Source organism: Musa acuminata, chromosome BXJ3-10, assembly GCF_036884655.1.
Source record: "Musa acuminata AAA Group cultivar baxijiao chromosome BXJ3-10, Cavendish_Baxijiao_AAA, whole genome shotgun sequence".
In the NCBI taxonomy this organism is placed as follows: domain Eukaryota; kingdom Viridiplantae; phylum Streptophyta; class Magnoliopsida; order Zingiberales; family Musaceae; genus Musa; species Musa acuminata.
The window spans coordinates 33,289,891-33,306,890 of record NC_088358.1 but is presented as its reverse complement, the minus strand read 5'-3'; the positions used below and the strand labels follow the sequence as shown (position 1 = coordinate 33,306,890).

The window sequence follows — 17,000 nt, the reverse complement described above, 5'->3', positions numbered from 1 at the left end:
CTGTATCGACCTTGATGCGATGAGTGATCCTTTTATCGCTCTTCATCTGCATCGACATTGATGCAAATGTCGAGTGACCCTTTTGCCACTTGACAATTACCTCAATGCTGACAAGTGGCCCCCATCTCTTGTCATCACTCTCCTCATCCATAATAATCACTCGGGGCTCCCAACGATGCTACCATTCGACACCACTGACATTGTCTGCCACCACCAATGGGAACAATTGAAATTATCTTTTTGTCTATTATTTTTATGTTTCCATTGATAAAACCGACGTTAGGATAAACAGACCTGAATGTTTTTTTTATAATTATATATATTTCAATATAAATTTTTTAAATCTCTAAAGGGTAATATGTAATTTATAATTGATTCCAAATAGTTGAGACATCATGATTATTATTGTAAGGAGATGTTGACATATTTGTCTCGTTACATTTTCATTTCGAAATCAAGAACGACTCCATCGAACGTTATCTATAATTTCTGAAATATTAAAGAATAAGAATTAACATAGTTTGAAATGGTTCAAACTTGTATACCGAGAAGGGTAAAAATAAATATTATAACAAGAAAATTTGATATCCACAAGGTTGGTTTGAATCATTAATTGAAATGGTCTCGTTCATATTTTTCATGCAAAATTGCTAATTTATATCATTGATTTTGTGTTGATTTATGAATGTTATACATGATATTTCCAAATTATAGACATTTTTCTGGGCCTTTTGAGCATCCCGAATCATGTTTGGAGCTGAACATGATTTCACAGCCCCTAACTCAAAAATCTCTAACTACAAAGTAGATGAGAATTGGGCATAGACCTCACCAAATTGTTTGAAACAGGGTTCTGTCATGTTCAACATGCACTCCAGGCTTACAATATGAAATAAACCATAAAACTGGGATAATAGCAGATGAAAAAATTCACAATATTTCACTATAATGAAAAGTCATCTTTAACAATGAAACAGATGCCTTTTTCGTATAAGAATCAAAGTGGGCTAATAGTCATGCAAACAATCAATGTGACATTCAAAGACACATTTGAATGCTTAAGAAGCAATTGTGTTTACATTCTCCTTCTTATCCCCCTCCACCCATCTACAGTGTAAAGTGACTCGAAATGCTCTAACATAAATCTATATAAAGGATACTAAAAGAGTCCGTATCACTTCTTCTAGGGCATGGGACCTTGAATCGAAACCTGTCGCATGATGATTACCCAAATCACTAAACACATGATGTAGGCTGCACTAATCACAACAACAATTTGACATGATGGATGCTGGTTCATCAACTGCACGCTGCAAATGATTGTACAATGATTCTTAGAGCGACGAGCCAAATCGCTGAATCATAGCAGGTCATCTCATCAAAATTTACACTGGTCCGAATACAGCTTGTCCTCTGAAATGAGCTCCGCGACCAAGCTTTTTAACCTCGTCGCCGATGGACCTGGCTTAACGACGTTGATGTCACCCCAGCTTAAACAGGCATCACCTTTCGACTTGTTCTTCTTGTTTCCAGGTCGGGTCGAGCACCACTGTCCAAAACCAACTCCACTTTGCACACGCTTTAGTATCCTCTTATCCACCTTCTTCAGCACTGGATCATCTTCCACAAACTTCCTAGCGAAAGCTGCTCTGCTCTTTATCATGGCCTTGAAGTGTGTTTGGTTAAGAAAGAGAGGCTCCAATCCTGGTGGGTTGTCCCAAACTATGTATCTCAGATCATTATTGACCGTTGTGTTTTGGAACTCGGGAGAGTTGCAGATCACAGTTTGAAAGTAGGATTCCATTGAGTAGGCTACATTCGCAAAGTACATGAGTAATTTCCGAGGGAGGTTATCGGGACCCTGAATGCAATGCTCCACAAAAGCTCTGCTAAGAATCACCCATGGAGAACCTGTTTCGTGTAAAAGAAAGGATAAGCCATTACCATCTCGACGGTAAAACACTTGATGACCTTAAGGTGGTTGGGCCAACACTTAGAATGTAAATAAAAATTGGGAGATAATTTGATCGTCATGCTAGACTTCAGTCCCAAATGTATGGACACTTATAATGACAACATGCTTAAGATTCAAAAAAGAAATCAAACGGAGAAAAGGATATAGGACTGGTGAACAAAGCGAAAAGAACCAAATGTAAATACCTGTGAATATCTTAAAAGCATCTGGTGTTTTACGTGTTCCTGACGAAATAAGCAATTGGGAATTCTTGTCCATGTAAAGACTGGGGTCTACGACAATTTTGTCAAACCTAGCATACCTACATCAAAAAAGTTCATCACAAATTAAAGAGCTACTTAAGAACACAAATAAATACAAAAATAGTCTTAGATATTGGAGCTAGCCTCACTCTTTCCAACCAAGATCACTGGTGTGATCAATGAAGTTCAGATTCCGGGGCAAAGAAGCGAAAACATGAAGAAGATCTGCCATTGCAATGAAGAAAATAAGGAGAACGAAAGATACAAGACAGAGATATCTGGTTGATGAGTAAATAGCATAAACATGGAGTTTCAATGCTACAGACACGGGTTACATATTCTCTACGATAGAATATTTCTGACTCCAACATAAATTCAAACCAGAAAGCATATATATTAAGTTTTTTCTGGCAGAAGTCTGAGAAGATCTATCATGTCTGATAAATTTGGCATTACATATCTTGACATTGTAACCATAATTCAAGAAAGCTCTGTCTCTGACAATGAGCCTATAAGGCCTTCTCTGTCAATTCTGTTTCTAACCAATAAAATAAAAATAGTCTTCCCACAAAAGATACTTCAAAGACACATAAATGATGTTTTCTAGAAAGGTGTAAAGGTGTCAAACTCAGAACGTCAAAATTCAGGGATTGGTAGCAGGTTAGATTTGCTTCACTTGAAAGAAAAGTTGCTGAAAGGGGAAAAAGAAGGAACCAATTAATTTACAAAGAGTAATAGCAAAACTGGATTCACTTGCAAAAGAGTTGTGATGTGTAATGACTTAGGATGTTGCCCACGCAAACTCACTTATTCATGTTCTTAGATTGATCCTAATCTTCCGCATTAAGCCTTGGAGTTCTCATCAGATTTAGGGTTTAATCATGTAGGCCTGTTCTCACCCTGAATTACAAGTCATAATCAGCTTGTTTTAAGATCCACCACTGCAATGTCCACTACTCGAACATTAAATAAGGATGAGAGCATTCGTACCTGCAGTGATGAAGATAAGGTTGCTCATACATATCTTTTCTTCCTTTTTTATTTGAGATTGTTTGGACAACATATGATAGGCAGGTGAGTTGCTAGAATCTTAATCGAAGACAAATTCATATTCCACTAGTCTTCTCTTCTGAAGCTCAAACAACAACCACAATTAGAACAACTGCTCATGTTGCTGTACCTTAATAAAGCAAAGGCCATCATCACCACATGGAAAAAGCTCGGATATGGGCAACAACTGCACGAGATCATTGTATCTTATACAGTCATGCAAGAATGCTAATAGGCACAAAGGCTCCAAGCAACAGGACACTATAATCAGATATCAAATCTTAGTAGCAATTGTTGCTGCTATTAATGCTAGAGAAAGGACATAAATTTTCTTCATGATAAAAATCCTTACTCGCAAAGGCAACCCCTCATACTCATTAGTTTCATATGTTCTTTTAGAGATCATGCAGAAGTAAACCAGGAGGCATCTGAGGAATGTCTCTGATTGTTAATTTCAAGCTAATATATGGTTTAAGAACTACTCCATTGCAGTAAGCAAATGAAATGCTACATAAATCAATAGAAGTAAAAATAACAACCTACACAGAAAAAGATCAGCTGTTAGCATAAAGCAAAAATGCAAACTCTCACCGTCTTGGGTAACAAGTGGATAATCCGAAGCACTTAAGGTAATGAACCAGTCCCAATCAGCATTAAGCCTGAGCAGAACTGCAGCCCCATGAAGTGTTGCAGCAAGTACTGATGGACCTGTTCGATCGACTGCATAACTTTGGCCGATGACATTGACATTTCTGAAAGCTCTGAAGAGCCTTTCGGATTGAACCGAGCGTGCCAGGTTGCTCCTCTCAACAGCTGAGGAACCTGCATCTAGGTGGAGAAGATATCGGTTCCTCGGGTGATACACTGCCTTCAACAGCCTCAGCATCTTCTGACCTTCGCTGCCGGTGCCCGATATCCAATATGCAAAAACCGGGGGATCAGCAGGCCCCTTCAACAAAGGTCCAACAACTAGTCCAAGTTTCTGGTCAGCAGCAATCCATGCTCCTCCTTGCAGAAAAGAATGGGTAAGAACTCCTAAGATCGATGCAGCAACAACCAACACCACGATGACGATCCTCGGGGAAAACTTGAGGAGCCTCATCTGACAACTCGAGTTCACTATCCAATTATTACCACCAATTTTGTGCATCAGACGCCTCCAAGTGTTCACAAAAGATTCTATCATCCTCCACGAATGCAAGTTCCAACCAAATGGAAAGAATCAGACGACATCTCCGAACTAGTATGATCCAAAGACGGAAGCACAGAAGTTCCCCTCTCTTTGCAACATGAGTCGGGCGAGCAACTTCCTAATTAGCGCTTGGATCATCGGAAATAGCCGCAAGATCAATCTTTTCCAGGAAGTTACCGCCGACTCCAACAAATTGATGATTATCCAAGACTTCGATTTTTCTAACGAAAAAAGATTTACCACAACAAGAAGAGATATAGACCGATCTAAATCGGCCAATAAGAAGACTGGGGCGAGGAGAAAATTCCAACAGAGAAAAAAGACCGCAAGACGCAACCTTTGATCGGAGTCAACGCTCGTACTCAGGAAATGGGCATACCTGGGTAAGAAAGGCGGAGTTTTGTTCAAAGACGCAAGCGGGGGCACCGGTGGGGGAATCGTGCGCACCTCGCGGACAGCCGTGATCCCTCGGCGCGCTCACCGCGGATTTAGCGAGCGGAACGGCGAGATATTTCCCGAGAAAACCGTCCTATTCGGGGACGATGGCCAAGAAATCGGATCCAAAGCGGATCAAAACGCGTCGGACGGGGGTTGGGAAGGGACGCTAGTATTAGAAACGATCGAAGACGAAGAAGCACCGAAGCAGGGTCAAGGTGTGAGCTTTGCGATCTGGAACAGCAAAGAGGACACAGGACCGTGAGGGGCCAAGGAATTCGACGTGGTTCCGCTCCAGTCCTCCTCCCTGCCTTTCGTTCACGGACAATGGGAGAGAACAGGGGTCCACAGCACTGTACGGAGCGCAGAGACAGAGACAGAGAGAGAGGAGAGAGGAGAGAGGTAGGTGTCATCATTCCTCGCCGGGGTGGTTGTTCTGCGATCCCTCCCACCTTGTTAATAACGGCTGATATAAACAATGTCGGATTCATCAACTTCACGTACTAATAATACCATTACGTATAACAGGATCGTCTCTTCGTCCGAGCGAACTCTTCCACTCAGGAATTGCCGGTGACAGCCAACCGTCGGCAAATAAATTCTCCACCTCCGTAGCAGAACTAAGCAGTAGATAATCGTCACTCCACCATGATCGGGCACAAAATCAACGCAAGTTCATGGACACAGGTCGCATCTTTTTCGATAGTTTCGATTCAGACTTGTTCATCTGAAAATATTCCGACATACTCGATGCTCGGATTAATACTGTCGAATCATACCAACAGGCGATCAACTTCAAGCACACATACTGCTCTGCGGCAAACCACTGCCGACTGAATCGGTGTAGTTTATGAAACCGTGAGGTTTGGAGACATCAGTGTAGCTTAAGCTTCCTACTCATGGAGATTACGTCTCATCTTAGTGAACCGTTCGCTTCTCTTGAACAAACGACAAAAGACGGCGTTTCAATTTTGTCAGAAGTGTCGTTTCTTAAAGAAGACAAAGGAGACGAAGACAGAGGATACACATCATGCGACGGGACCTGTTTCCCTCCTGGGAAGCTCATGTTTCTCGGTCTTCTTCGTGGAATCAAATGACTGGTCGATGCATCATCAACTTTTGACTGAAGGATGCAAAACAACAAATGGTCCGAGACACGCAATCTTGGAATATTGCATCGTTTGGCTGGTGGATGGATCAATCAGTCCAACCTCATGTTCCATAGAAAAAAATTGTAGTCTACTAGGAAAAGGACTTGGTGGCTTATAATAAATAAAAGAAAGGCGCTCGTTCCCAACTCCTTTGTGGCCGGCGGTGGCGTGCGTTGACCAGTGGACTGCGAGATAGTCTCGCTGAGGTTATACCTGCGTGATTATTGGATCATTAATCCAAACATTAAGAAATTAAAAGGCTGCAGTTTCCTCTTTGACTTTGGGCCCGTCTGGAGTTCTTTATCATTCTTTAAGGATGGAATTTCTAAAGTTGACATGATCATCGAGTTCAAACATGCATGATTTAGCCAAAAATAACATATATTATTTGTGATTTGAGTTCTTACACCATAAAATTGGGAAAAAGAAACTAAATTCTAAACATTAATAAGATTATTTCATTACCCGATCTGATAAGCTGACTTGCTCATTTAACGTGGATGGATATCTCAAATCAATCTTCATTTCAACGGTGGATAATACATCAGGAGTTGGATGCGAATGATGCGGGCGTAATGTTCGATGCTTTGCCGACGATAACATGTGAGTCTAAGCGGTGTATCCACGTGTAGCAAAACGAGGGTTTGGTAGTTGACGAGAGGGGTGGTGGAAGCAGTGGCACCCATGGAAGGCCCCAAGCGCCCCCTCGACCTATCCTCCGCCGTCGCCGCTGCTGCTGCCGGCGAGCCCAACCCCGCCTCCCCCTCCCCTTCCTCCTCCTCATCCTCCTCTGCTTCCGCGTCCAAGCGCCGCCACCCCCCCTCCGCCAGGGTCCCCTTCCGGTCCCCTCCCCCGCTGAAGCCTTCCTCCGTCCAGATCGTATTCCGTATCCTTTGCCCCGGTGACAAGTCCGGCGGCGTCGTTGGCAAGGGTGGCGCCTTCCTACGCCGGTGCCGGGAGGAGACCGGTGCCAGGATCCGCGTCGAGGACCCCGTCCCTGGCTCGGACGAACGCGTGGTCGTTGTTGTCGCCGAGGCCCAGCCGAAGAGGTGGGCGGAGGCCGGCGGAGGAGAGGCGGAGGCGGATGCCTCGCCGGCTCAGCGCGCGTTGATTAGGGTTTTTGAGCGGATACTTAGGGTGGACGAGGACGGGCTTGGGGAGGGAATTGATGGAGGAGGAGGCACCAAGGAGAAGGGAATGCATGGGTTGGTACTTTGCCGGCTGCTGGCGCAGGGCAACCAAGTAGGTTCCGTTCTAGGGAAAGGTGGGAAAGTTGTCGAGAAGATCAGACAGGGGAGTGGAGCTCAAGTTAGGGTTTTTGGGAAGGATCAGGTGCCAACATGTGCCTCTGCTGGTGATGAGCTGATCCATGTGAGTAGCTGTTGGTTTTTTTTTTTTTTATTGTGCTTGGTTATCATGTTTTCTTACACTCAAACGCCAAGTGAATAGTCTTGCATGTTGGCATGCATTAGAAGACTCTATTTTTCCTCCACTGTAATCATCGAGCATTGATGAAGCTTACTGTGCAATAACTGACAGGTGCATTTTTTAGGTAATACATTATGTAGAAACCCCTGAATTACTTGGCCTATGAAAATCTTATTGCGGTTCCATATTAGTAATTATGTCTCTGTCTGTGTTAGATCTCTTACTTGTTGATGGGCAGTTCTTAACATTCGATTTTAGTGTTCACAGGTCCTACTTTAAGAGGAGAAAGTAACAAGAGATAGAGAACTAGAGTTGTATGTTAGGTAATATTCTTCTACCCTGTCGTTTGTGATCTCATATAAGATAAGATTCTTCACCGTGAGACCAATCTATCTATATCTATGCAGTTTATCATCTATTCATATCAAGTGATTCAATGAATTGGCTATGTTCTTTTAAAATGTTATATCTAAATGCCCACTTCCAATAGTGTAGGAAAAATCAGTGTTCATATCCAATAGAAGGATGACATTATTATCATTCATTTGCTTTTGTTCTTTTGCAGTTTTGGATTCTGCAGCATGCCAGATCCCAAACTTAAGAAGTTGTTCATTCTGTAATCATATTAATGATTATTACTGTATGTTTCTGCCTACTGCCATTTTTGTCTCTGTTGCCAAAAAAGAGTCAGGGTTTCTGAAAGCCTGAAACCATGTGCCGTAAATGCAAAATACTAAATGAAAAGCTTCAGTCCATGAAAGAAGCACCGCATCTTATGGTTGGGAAAACATGTTCGTGAAATGAGTAGAAGGTTTCTTAGAGTGCTTATATTCATTTTTTTTTGTAGCTAAAATAAAAATATGACTGAAGAAACTATGTAGAAATGAGATGCCTCTTCTTCTAGAAGAGGTTCTCTATTTGAATCTTGAAGAAGGGTTTTTCTCCATTATATTTTGAGATTTGATTTTACGGGATAAAAAAATGATTTATTATATGTTCAAATGGATGCGACTAGTCATGATGCATGTGAAGCAAATACACAAATGGATAGTGAGGGGAAAGTGAACATGTAATTAATATTTGGAAAACCAACCCTGTCGATTTTTTTGAGGGTGGGTTTTGGGACAATTTCTTTACGACTTGGATGACCAGAGTCGATCTAATGCACTGGTTTTGCACACTAAGGCTTTCCTTTATTCCTATGCAGATTTAATGCTTTATGTGATGCAAACATTGTTAGACAGGAAGACATCCTTAGTTTCATCTTCCTCAAGGGGTAATGAACTGATTGCAATGAGCATCTGGTACACCCATTGTCATAGGCAGTTAGCTGTGTGATTTTAGGGAGGAACATTTTATTCATTTTCTATTCCTAAGAAACAAAGTAAAATTATAATTTATCCTCTCTGACGTGCCCTAGTTATTTCTTTTATTCAATATGCCTGCCCTTTTGCATTCCCTTTCGTCCCTCGAGTATATGCCGTGCTTGTATAAGGTCTTCTGGAGGTTAATCCGTTATTAGTTTCATAATAAAAGAGGTTTGCATGAGGATTTGCATGCTTTCTTTGGATCACTTGCATAACTAGAAGTGTGTGTGTGACTGTGTGTGCATGCGCAGATGCATGTGCATTACTGATAGCTTTCTTCAAACTTCAAAGTACTTGAAACTTTACATAATCTTCCTACTGTTCCTTGTGCTTTATCAGTGACATTTCTTGATGGGCTTTGTTTCGTTTATTGATTTTCAATGAAGTTGCATCTTGAAGCTTTTTCTTATATTCTGTTATATATATATACATATATATATGTAATATATATACATATATATATATATATATATACATATATATATATACACACACATATATATATATATATATATACATATATATACATACATATACATATTTATACATATACATATATATATGTATGTATATATATATATATATATAGTCATGTGTACATAACACATGCGTGTTTTGGTTTTAGAACTGTGGAAGCATATTGTTTTATACATAGGAAAGTAACTAGGGTAATGGGTCATGTAACATTGCTGCTTCAATGGATTTTACAAGATTTACTCTAAATGGGTGCTTAGAGAAATCCTTGATGAATGAACACTGATAGGATAAAGGATGATTTTAGATCTGAAAAGATCTTTATTAACGACAGAACATTTTAGTTGTGGTCATTTGATATTTCATCATGGATGTCATAGTTCATCATACCACAAGATCTTTTCCACTTCTGAAATTAAATTGCATAGCCATAGGCAAGGGAAAAAGATAAGTAACCTATAACCAAGGAGAAGATTACATCTTCTTCTGAACACCTTGTAGGAGTAGGATCTTTTTGTTAACATGATTAGCAAAGAAGCCATCCGAAACTGATTGCGTATACACAATTGACGGTTCTAATTGATTGAGTAGTCTTGTAATCATCAATTGACAATTCCAAATACATCCTATGCTGGATGGTGATTTCCGAGTAGATTTTAATTAGTGTAAACTAAAGCTTCTGCTTGTTGGCCTGTTTAATCCAACCATTGATCTGCAAGATTCTTATTGCTGATATGATGAAATATGAAATGCTGCATTTCATGAGAACCAAATGGTTTAGACTTTAGACTTTTGACTCTTCTATCATATGAACAGTCTACTCTAATATCTTCGTAGTTCAGGGCAGACAGATATGGACTATTGTATAGTCATTTTTCCACATCTTAACATGATCTATTACAAACTTTAAAAGAATGGCTTAGTGCACTAAAAACCCCACCAATGCGGACTATAGGAGGATCAATGATGGACCTTGGACGGGCTATTTCCACGACTAAAACCTTGGTCACTCAGGTAGCAAAGGAGCAACTTTAATTGTTTAACTTTTACAGCAAATTCTTATAATAAGAAATGTCAATTAGAGGGCACTATTCATCCTAGTAGTCCACAAATGCAGACTATGGGGAGGATCAATGATGTAGCCTTATAGGTAAGAGCCTTGGTCACCAGGTAAGAAAATGTGGAACCTTACAATTGTGAACTTTGCTTGTTTAACTTTTGCAATTTTTAAACCAAATTCTTATCATATCAAATGCCAATTAGAGGGCTGAGAGACATTAATTGAAGACTACCATTAAATGTAAATGATGCATAACAAGGACCAGCTCAATTTACATTGTGTGAATTCATATATGACCAGATTTGTGCAGAGTAGATATCTGCTATCAGACATTTTCTATGTTGGGTGTAGACTAGATAGAATTGAAGCACATACAATGAGAAAGAAACCTTGCAGGTACTTGATTCCGTCCTCTTAAGCATAAATAATTAGTCAAAGTGCAGAAAAGAAATCCTTTTGCTACATTTTTACATTTTGTCAAAATGTCATTTTAAGGTGTTCATTTACCGCTCAGCAGTTGGCCATATTTTTTGTTATTGTCATATGCTTTCTCTGGGTTGATAAAAGTTCATGTGCTATTTTCTTTCGAGGATAGGACAAGCAAGTCACTTATTAGCTTTTAGTGTATCTTGCTCTGATGTCCCTTGTTTTAATTAAGTTTAGTAGATGCAACTGGGATTTCAAGATATCTGAGTGGGAGTTTATCTTTCTGATAATGAAGCAGCAAACATTCTAGCTCTATTTAGCTCATTAAAGTCTCCCAAGAAAGCACTTCTTTGCAAGCATTACCAGAACATCCAGTGGTCTCAGAGTAAATTATTTAAAGCTTAATACATTTAATTGAACCTTCATTAATGATGGATGATAAGCAAGATCGTTAGCAAAATATATGCGGGTGATTATCATAGGGCCATATCAACTCTTCATTTTGCCATTTGATTATGTCATATATGTATTTCACATTGAGTTTAATGCTAAAGACTACATATTTGATTTGACTCATTTGAACACCTGTACATATTGCATAATTTTACATGCAAGAACTTTATTAGGACCTTTCTGATGTGAACGTCATGCCCTTAATATTAGTCTTAGTTTGGAGAAAGAAAGATTGTGTCAGGAAATTATTAGCCAGCATAAACTTTGATAGATCTATCCTCCCTGTAACACCCAGTTTTTTTAAACAAAAAATGGCTATGTCAGGATATGGCATACTAGAAGCGAGGCATAATGTTGACTTAATTAATCTGGACTAGTGTGTATAAAGAAGTGGCTTGAGAATACAGCCTAAGATTAATGATATGAAATACAGGATTTCTTCAGGAAGTTATCTGGATGTCAATCCGAATTAGTTATTTTTTAATTGTGAATCTTGATTCCCACAGAATTCTTTTGCTTCCAATGAGCTTATAAACTACAAAACATATTTAGGATGAAATTCTTTGGTTGATTCTGATATATTATTTTGTTTAATGACAATGGATTAAGAACCCTCCTTAAGTTGGAAATACGAATACAAATTTCAGAAATTGAGGATTTTGATATCAATAAGACCAATATAGAATGTAGAATGCAGCTTTGGTAACATTGAATTGAGAATGAAAGCATAGCTGAAGTAGGTGATAAGATGTATACAATCTTTCTGGACCTTTTTGATGTTATTAACAAAAAGAAATTACATTTTCTTATAGCCTTATTCCTAATAAGTAGGTCCCATGGGTGGAAGCCTAACAAAATAGCTTCCGTTTTGAACTTTTTTATTCTGCTTCTTTACATGTACTTACACCTATTAGTTCTTACTGTCAGATAAGTGGGAGTTTCTCTTCTGTAAAGAAAGCTCTTCTATCTGTGTCGAGTTGTTTACAAGACTACCAGAGGACAGAACCGACTAGTTCTGCCAGAACTGTTCCCCTTGTACCTATGGACCCTTATGCTCATTGGAACTACTTGCCCAGCCCTCATGTATCAGAGTATCATTTTAGAGGTCATGCACCAAATCCAGGAGCAGAAATCAGTCCATCCAGCCAGAGGAAGGTTGAGGTTGTATTTAGAATGCTATGCTCAAATGACAAAGTTTGGAGCATTATTGGGAAAGGCGGTATTGTTATTCGGACAATGCAAAATGAAACTGGTGCTTCAATTAAGATTGCAGACCCTGTGTCAGATTCAGATGAAAGGGTTATTACAATATCTGCACATGAGGTTTGTGAAAGAAAATCATCAAATTATCGGTATAATACTTTATTAATTTGGAATATTGTTGGTATGTATGTGTAATTTGATGTCTTGATTCATTGTAGTTGCCATAGTGCAGATTTCAGAATTATGTCGATCTCCTGCGCAAGATGCTGTACTTCGTGTTCATTCTAGACTTTCAGAGATGCTTGACAAAGGCTCTGCTGTGGCTGCAAGACTGCTTGTTCCTTCACACCAAATTGGATGTTTATTAGGTAAAGGTGGTGCAGTAATTGCTGAAATGAGACGAGCTACTGGGGCTAGTATCCGGATCTTTTTGAAGGAACAAGTTCCCAGATGTGCTCAACCAAATGATGAAGTTGTTCAGGTAGCCTCATCTTCTTCCATACTTGTGTATTTTTTCCTTTGTTAGCTGTAATTCATATTTTTGACCCATTATACCTATTGCAAATGGAGATCTTTGATTCCTCCATTGTTCACATGCATGTTGTCTTGTGGTTGGCAAGTGACACTTGATTGCTGTTTGCAACTAACGGCCTTTAAATGAATTTGTGAGTGAATTTTTTAGAAATTTTCAACTTATGACTAACCTTGGCCTTTTTTATGACACCTCAGTTGATAATCAGTGAATACTGTGTGTTACATAAAATGATAGTTTATCATCTTTAAAATTCCCATGATGCTCTTTATCAGTGAAATATGATCCCATAATTGAATTATCTTCACTAAGTCTTCCACACTTTATTGGTCAAGTGTGTGATGGTTTAAGTTGCTGTGTCTTCTAACATTTTTATACTCGATCATATTTAAGTGTCAAAAGTTTGTGCGCTAGTTTGTCATGCAATTATTTTCTGAGACTATGCTTCTGTAATTTGTCATGCCTACTACACATTCTCATAATATTGTTCCTATTTTACTGTTGATAGTGAACCTGTTCTTTAATTATGACAAGAACAAAGCTTTTCTCATGTTCTGCATGCATGTTTCTTACTCATAAACATTCAGAGAATATGCCCTGACTCTGGTATTTCAATTGTATATAAGATCTTTAAGCTAATCAGACCCACATTTGTAACAATTTGGAAAGAAAAGCTGAGGTCTGTCTTCTGTTCATCTATATATAAAGTGGTACCGTTGAGCACAAATTTGTATGAGCACAAATTTGTATGCTAGGTGAATCCATTCTGAATCTATTCTGCTTTATTTAGACAATTGGGAGTCACATTTGACCAAATAGACATAACTTATATAAGCTGATTTTATTGTAATGTCAATTCTGATACCGACTAGTTCGAATGGTACCAACTAATTTGACTGATTTATTGAAATTGCTGTCAGACTAAGACTTGAATCCTTGTGCTTCATAATTTAATTTTTGTCTTCCATTGTTAGTTTAGTTTTGCTTCATTTACTATAGTTTCAAGAATCTTATGTTCTGTTTAGACAAAATTGAAAATACTACATTGCAACAAATTGTTAAAATTTGAGGCTTGTGTGGAAATGAAAAGTCTAGGTTGTTTGTGGAAACGAAAGGAATGGATCAGTAGTAAGTCGACATTGGCTGCAACAACTAAATTATTTGATGCTTATTGGCAGGTAACAGGTACGTTTCAGTCTGTTCAGGATGCATTGCTTCTAATTACTAGCAGGATTCGGGATATTATCTTCCCGTTCAAAACTTATTCAAGTGCGGGAATAGGCCAGTCGGCTCATGCAACATATGAAATGCCTTTTGTTTTGCCTACAGCCAGACATGAACTGACCCCTTCCGGAACTAACCCCCCAGTAAGTATTTCTGATAGTGCAGATCATGCTGTTGGTTTTCACAACACTCTAGATAGGCAACATCCTGTCTCACAAAGTGTAGATCAACTTGGGGTTGATCGAGGTTCTTATGGCAATGAGACAACAAGACCTTGCCCCCCTGCCACTGATTGTGCTGCCCCTACATTGACTCCTGAGGTAAGGCTATTTGGCTTGTGTGAAATGTACACAGGGATAGCATTGAATCTATCTTAGTCTTCAAAATAGAGACAATAATCATGTTACGTGACCCTTAACAATTTAGTGCATCTGCTACCAAACAGAGCTAATGTGATATTATTAGGTCGAAGTGTAGTGTAAATGTTGACTATAGAAAGCATGACAACCAGACCTTGTTAAACATGGTTATATTTTATTATAAGCAAAGATCCACTCCATCCAATTAAATTTATATTTTTTGACCTGTTTTAACGCACCATCTGCTGTCTACGTACCATACAATTCTGATTTGGTTATAGAAAATTGCTGCCAAAAAAAGAGCAATTCAATGTTAAAGTTTTTTAAGGGAAAAGTAGAACATGCCGTTAAATATGATATAATGCTGTCAATAATGATCTAATATTTAAAACTGCTAAGTTTTAAATTGTCATTCAACTTATAGGAGAATTGTTTATATTATAACAATCAACTTGCTTTGGCAGTTCTCAGAGAACCACAAGATTTGATGAGATAAGTAATTATTACCTCATTTTTCTTCGTTTGTAATACTTTCTTGACATATTGCTACATATTTATAAACACGTCGTTAAGGTCTATGGACTATGGTAATCAAGGGTGATGAATTAAACTGACAACCTGTGCTTTAGTTTTAGGAGGTGAGAGAATTAATCAGATGGAGAATTTTGTAGAAATGGTCATCAGGATGTAGACGGCATCAGTTAGTTGCTTTTAAATATTTAACAGAGTCACGATTTCATTCATTATCATGTAGTATGACTTTTGGTTTTACATTCAGATTTTTGGAAATATGAACATGCAACTAACTGTGAAAGCATGCATGTAGAGAAAATAACTTCACAAAATACAGAGATATTGGCATATAATCAATTCAGTTGACAGTGTCAACTGAATGTCTGCAGCCATATGTCCATTAAGTGTTCTAAAAGAAATGGATCTTGAAAATTCTTATTCAAGTTTTAAGAAACTCAGGCTGTGATACACTATTTTCTATAGGTAGTGAATAGTGGAAATACCAGAAGAAATCAGGATGCTGGAACAAGCTTAGATTTTGAAAGTGGGCTGATTGGAAGGTATTGTCAAGTTCTTGACTCTGGCACTCTCGTTAGACATGATTATATTTGATATTTGGATGTCGATGTGCAGTGGCAGCCAGGCAAATGTAGTAAGAAGCAAAACTGTTGAAGTTGTAGTTCCTCAGCAATATCTTGGATTTGTTTATGGTGATAATGGCAGTAACCTTGCTGACTTAAGAGAGGTATATCATAAGGTCACCTTTCTTTTTGCATTTTAGCAATAATTGTGCAAATAAAATCATGATCACTTGTTTCTTCTGTCAATCTTCCATCTATATCATCATATCAAACAGACCTATTTGTTCCTTCAAATTTGTTATCGTGGTTTCATTTTAATCAAGAAGTCGTTACAGTAAGAAAGACACCTCCAAGAGCTTCTTGGAAGTTACATTCAATAATATATACTACGAAGGAGCACAATCTACTCAGAAAAGAAGAAGAGGAGCACAATTTATTCACAATCTCTATAGTTGTATAAATTGTGTTCCACCTGAATAGGGATATTATATACTTTGTAGACCTTTAGACACAATCAAGCTCCCCTTTGTGTTCCCATGAAAAAGTTCGATGTCCATCAGTTTTTTGAGTTTAGGAAACTGCAGGGTGTTGAAGCTTACCCCAGTTCCATTATTGACATTTGTTTTGTTACTTCAGATATCAGGGGCAAAGGTTGCAGTCCGTGATCCAAATCCTGGGGCCACCGAAGGAGCGGTCACCATATCTGGGACCATCGAGCAGACCCGAACTGCGCAAAGTCTTCTCCATGCTTTTATCTTATGTGGGCTAGAGCACAACTGAGGTTTTTGTGGTTGGTGACTTTCTCAGTCTTGAATATTAGGAGGTTTTTGCTGTGAATCTATGCTTGCCCCATTTTGCTGGCTCAAGAGGTGTGGTATGTGGCTGTTGCTTTTTAATAGGCATCTGCTAATTTGCAGGATCCGCTTTTTGCGACTGGAAAGGTTTGCATGAAGTTGTTTATATATTTATGGATATATATTCTTTCATCAATCTCTTTGTATATGAATGTTTATATGAATTTAAGTTTCGTGATGATTGATGTAGGTGTTTATTATGATTCAATCAAATTATATGCTAGTGAAAAGACCACAAGCATCACAAAACTATTAGGTTTTTGCATCGCAAAAATAAGTGTATAGGAAGGAGAATGTTGGAATTCTTCCACGCTGTTCTAACCGAAGTGTTCATATTTTGCGAATATGAAAAGTACATTTGCAGATAGGAAAGGTAGTTCCTGGTTGTTATTTATGATGATTGTTTTCTGTTCTTATGTTAGGCTGAAATGTAATATAATATAACAATTGGTGACTAATGGTACAGATATTTTTCTTTTAT

The 17,000-nt window shown here is 38.6% G+C and overlaps 2 protein-coding genes across 3 annotated transcripts; one reads left to right on the top strand and one right to left on the bottom strand.

Moving 5' to 3' along the window:
• Positions 1–1,011: 1,011 nt before the first annotated feature.
• LOC135651349 (beta-glucuronosyltransferase GlcAT14A-like) lies at positions 1,012–5,294 on the bottom strand. 2 transcript variants are annotated; one of them, XM_065171400.1, is made up of 5 exons: positions 4,839–5,294; positions 3,859–4,680; positions 2,367–2,442; positions 2,161–2,276; positions 1,012–1,911 (listed from the first exon to the last, which is right to left on the bottom strand). In XM_065171400.1, exons 2-5 carry the CDS (start codon positions 4,451–4,453, stop codon positions 1,379–1,381), a joined length of 1,320 nt encoding a protein of 439 aa, XP_065027472.1. In that variant the 5' UTR covers positions 4,454–4,680; positions 4,839–5,294; the 3' UTR covers positions 1,012–1,378. The 2 variants fall into 2 exon arrangements, with proteins under 2 accessions (XP_065027472.1, XP_065027471.1); XM_065171399.1 differs by having other exon boundaries at positions 3,859–5,294.
• Positions 5,295–6,663: 1,369 nt separating this feature from the next.
• On the top strand, positions 6,664–16,655 carry LOC135651640 (KH domain-containing protein HEN4-like). Its single transcript, XM_065171880.1, has 7 exons — positions 6,664–7,416; positions 12,181–12,576; positions 12,689–12,937; positions 14,167–14,532; positions 15,568–15,644; positions 15,718–15,829; positions 16,302–16,655. The coding sequence occupies exons 1-7, from the start codon at positions 6,730–6,732 to the stop codon at positions 16,443–16,445; spliced, it is 2,031 nt and encodes a 676-aa protein (XP_065027952.1). The 5' UTR covers positions 6,664–6,729; the 3' UTR covers positions 16,446–16,655.
• The last annotated feature ends 345 nt before the right edge of the window (positions 16,656–17,000 follow it).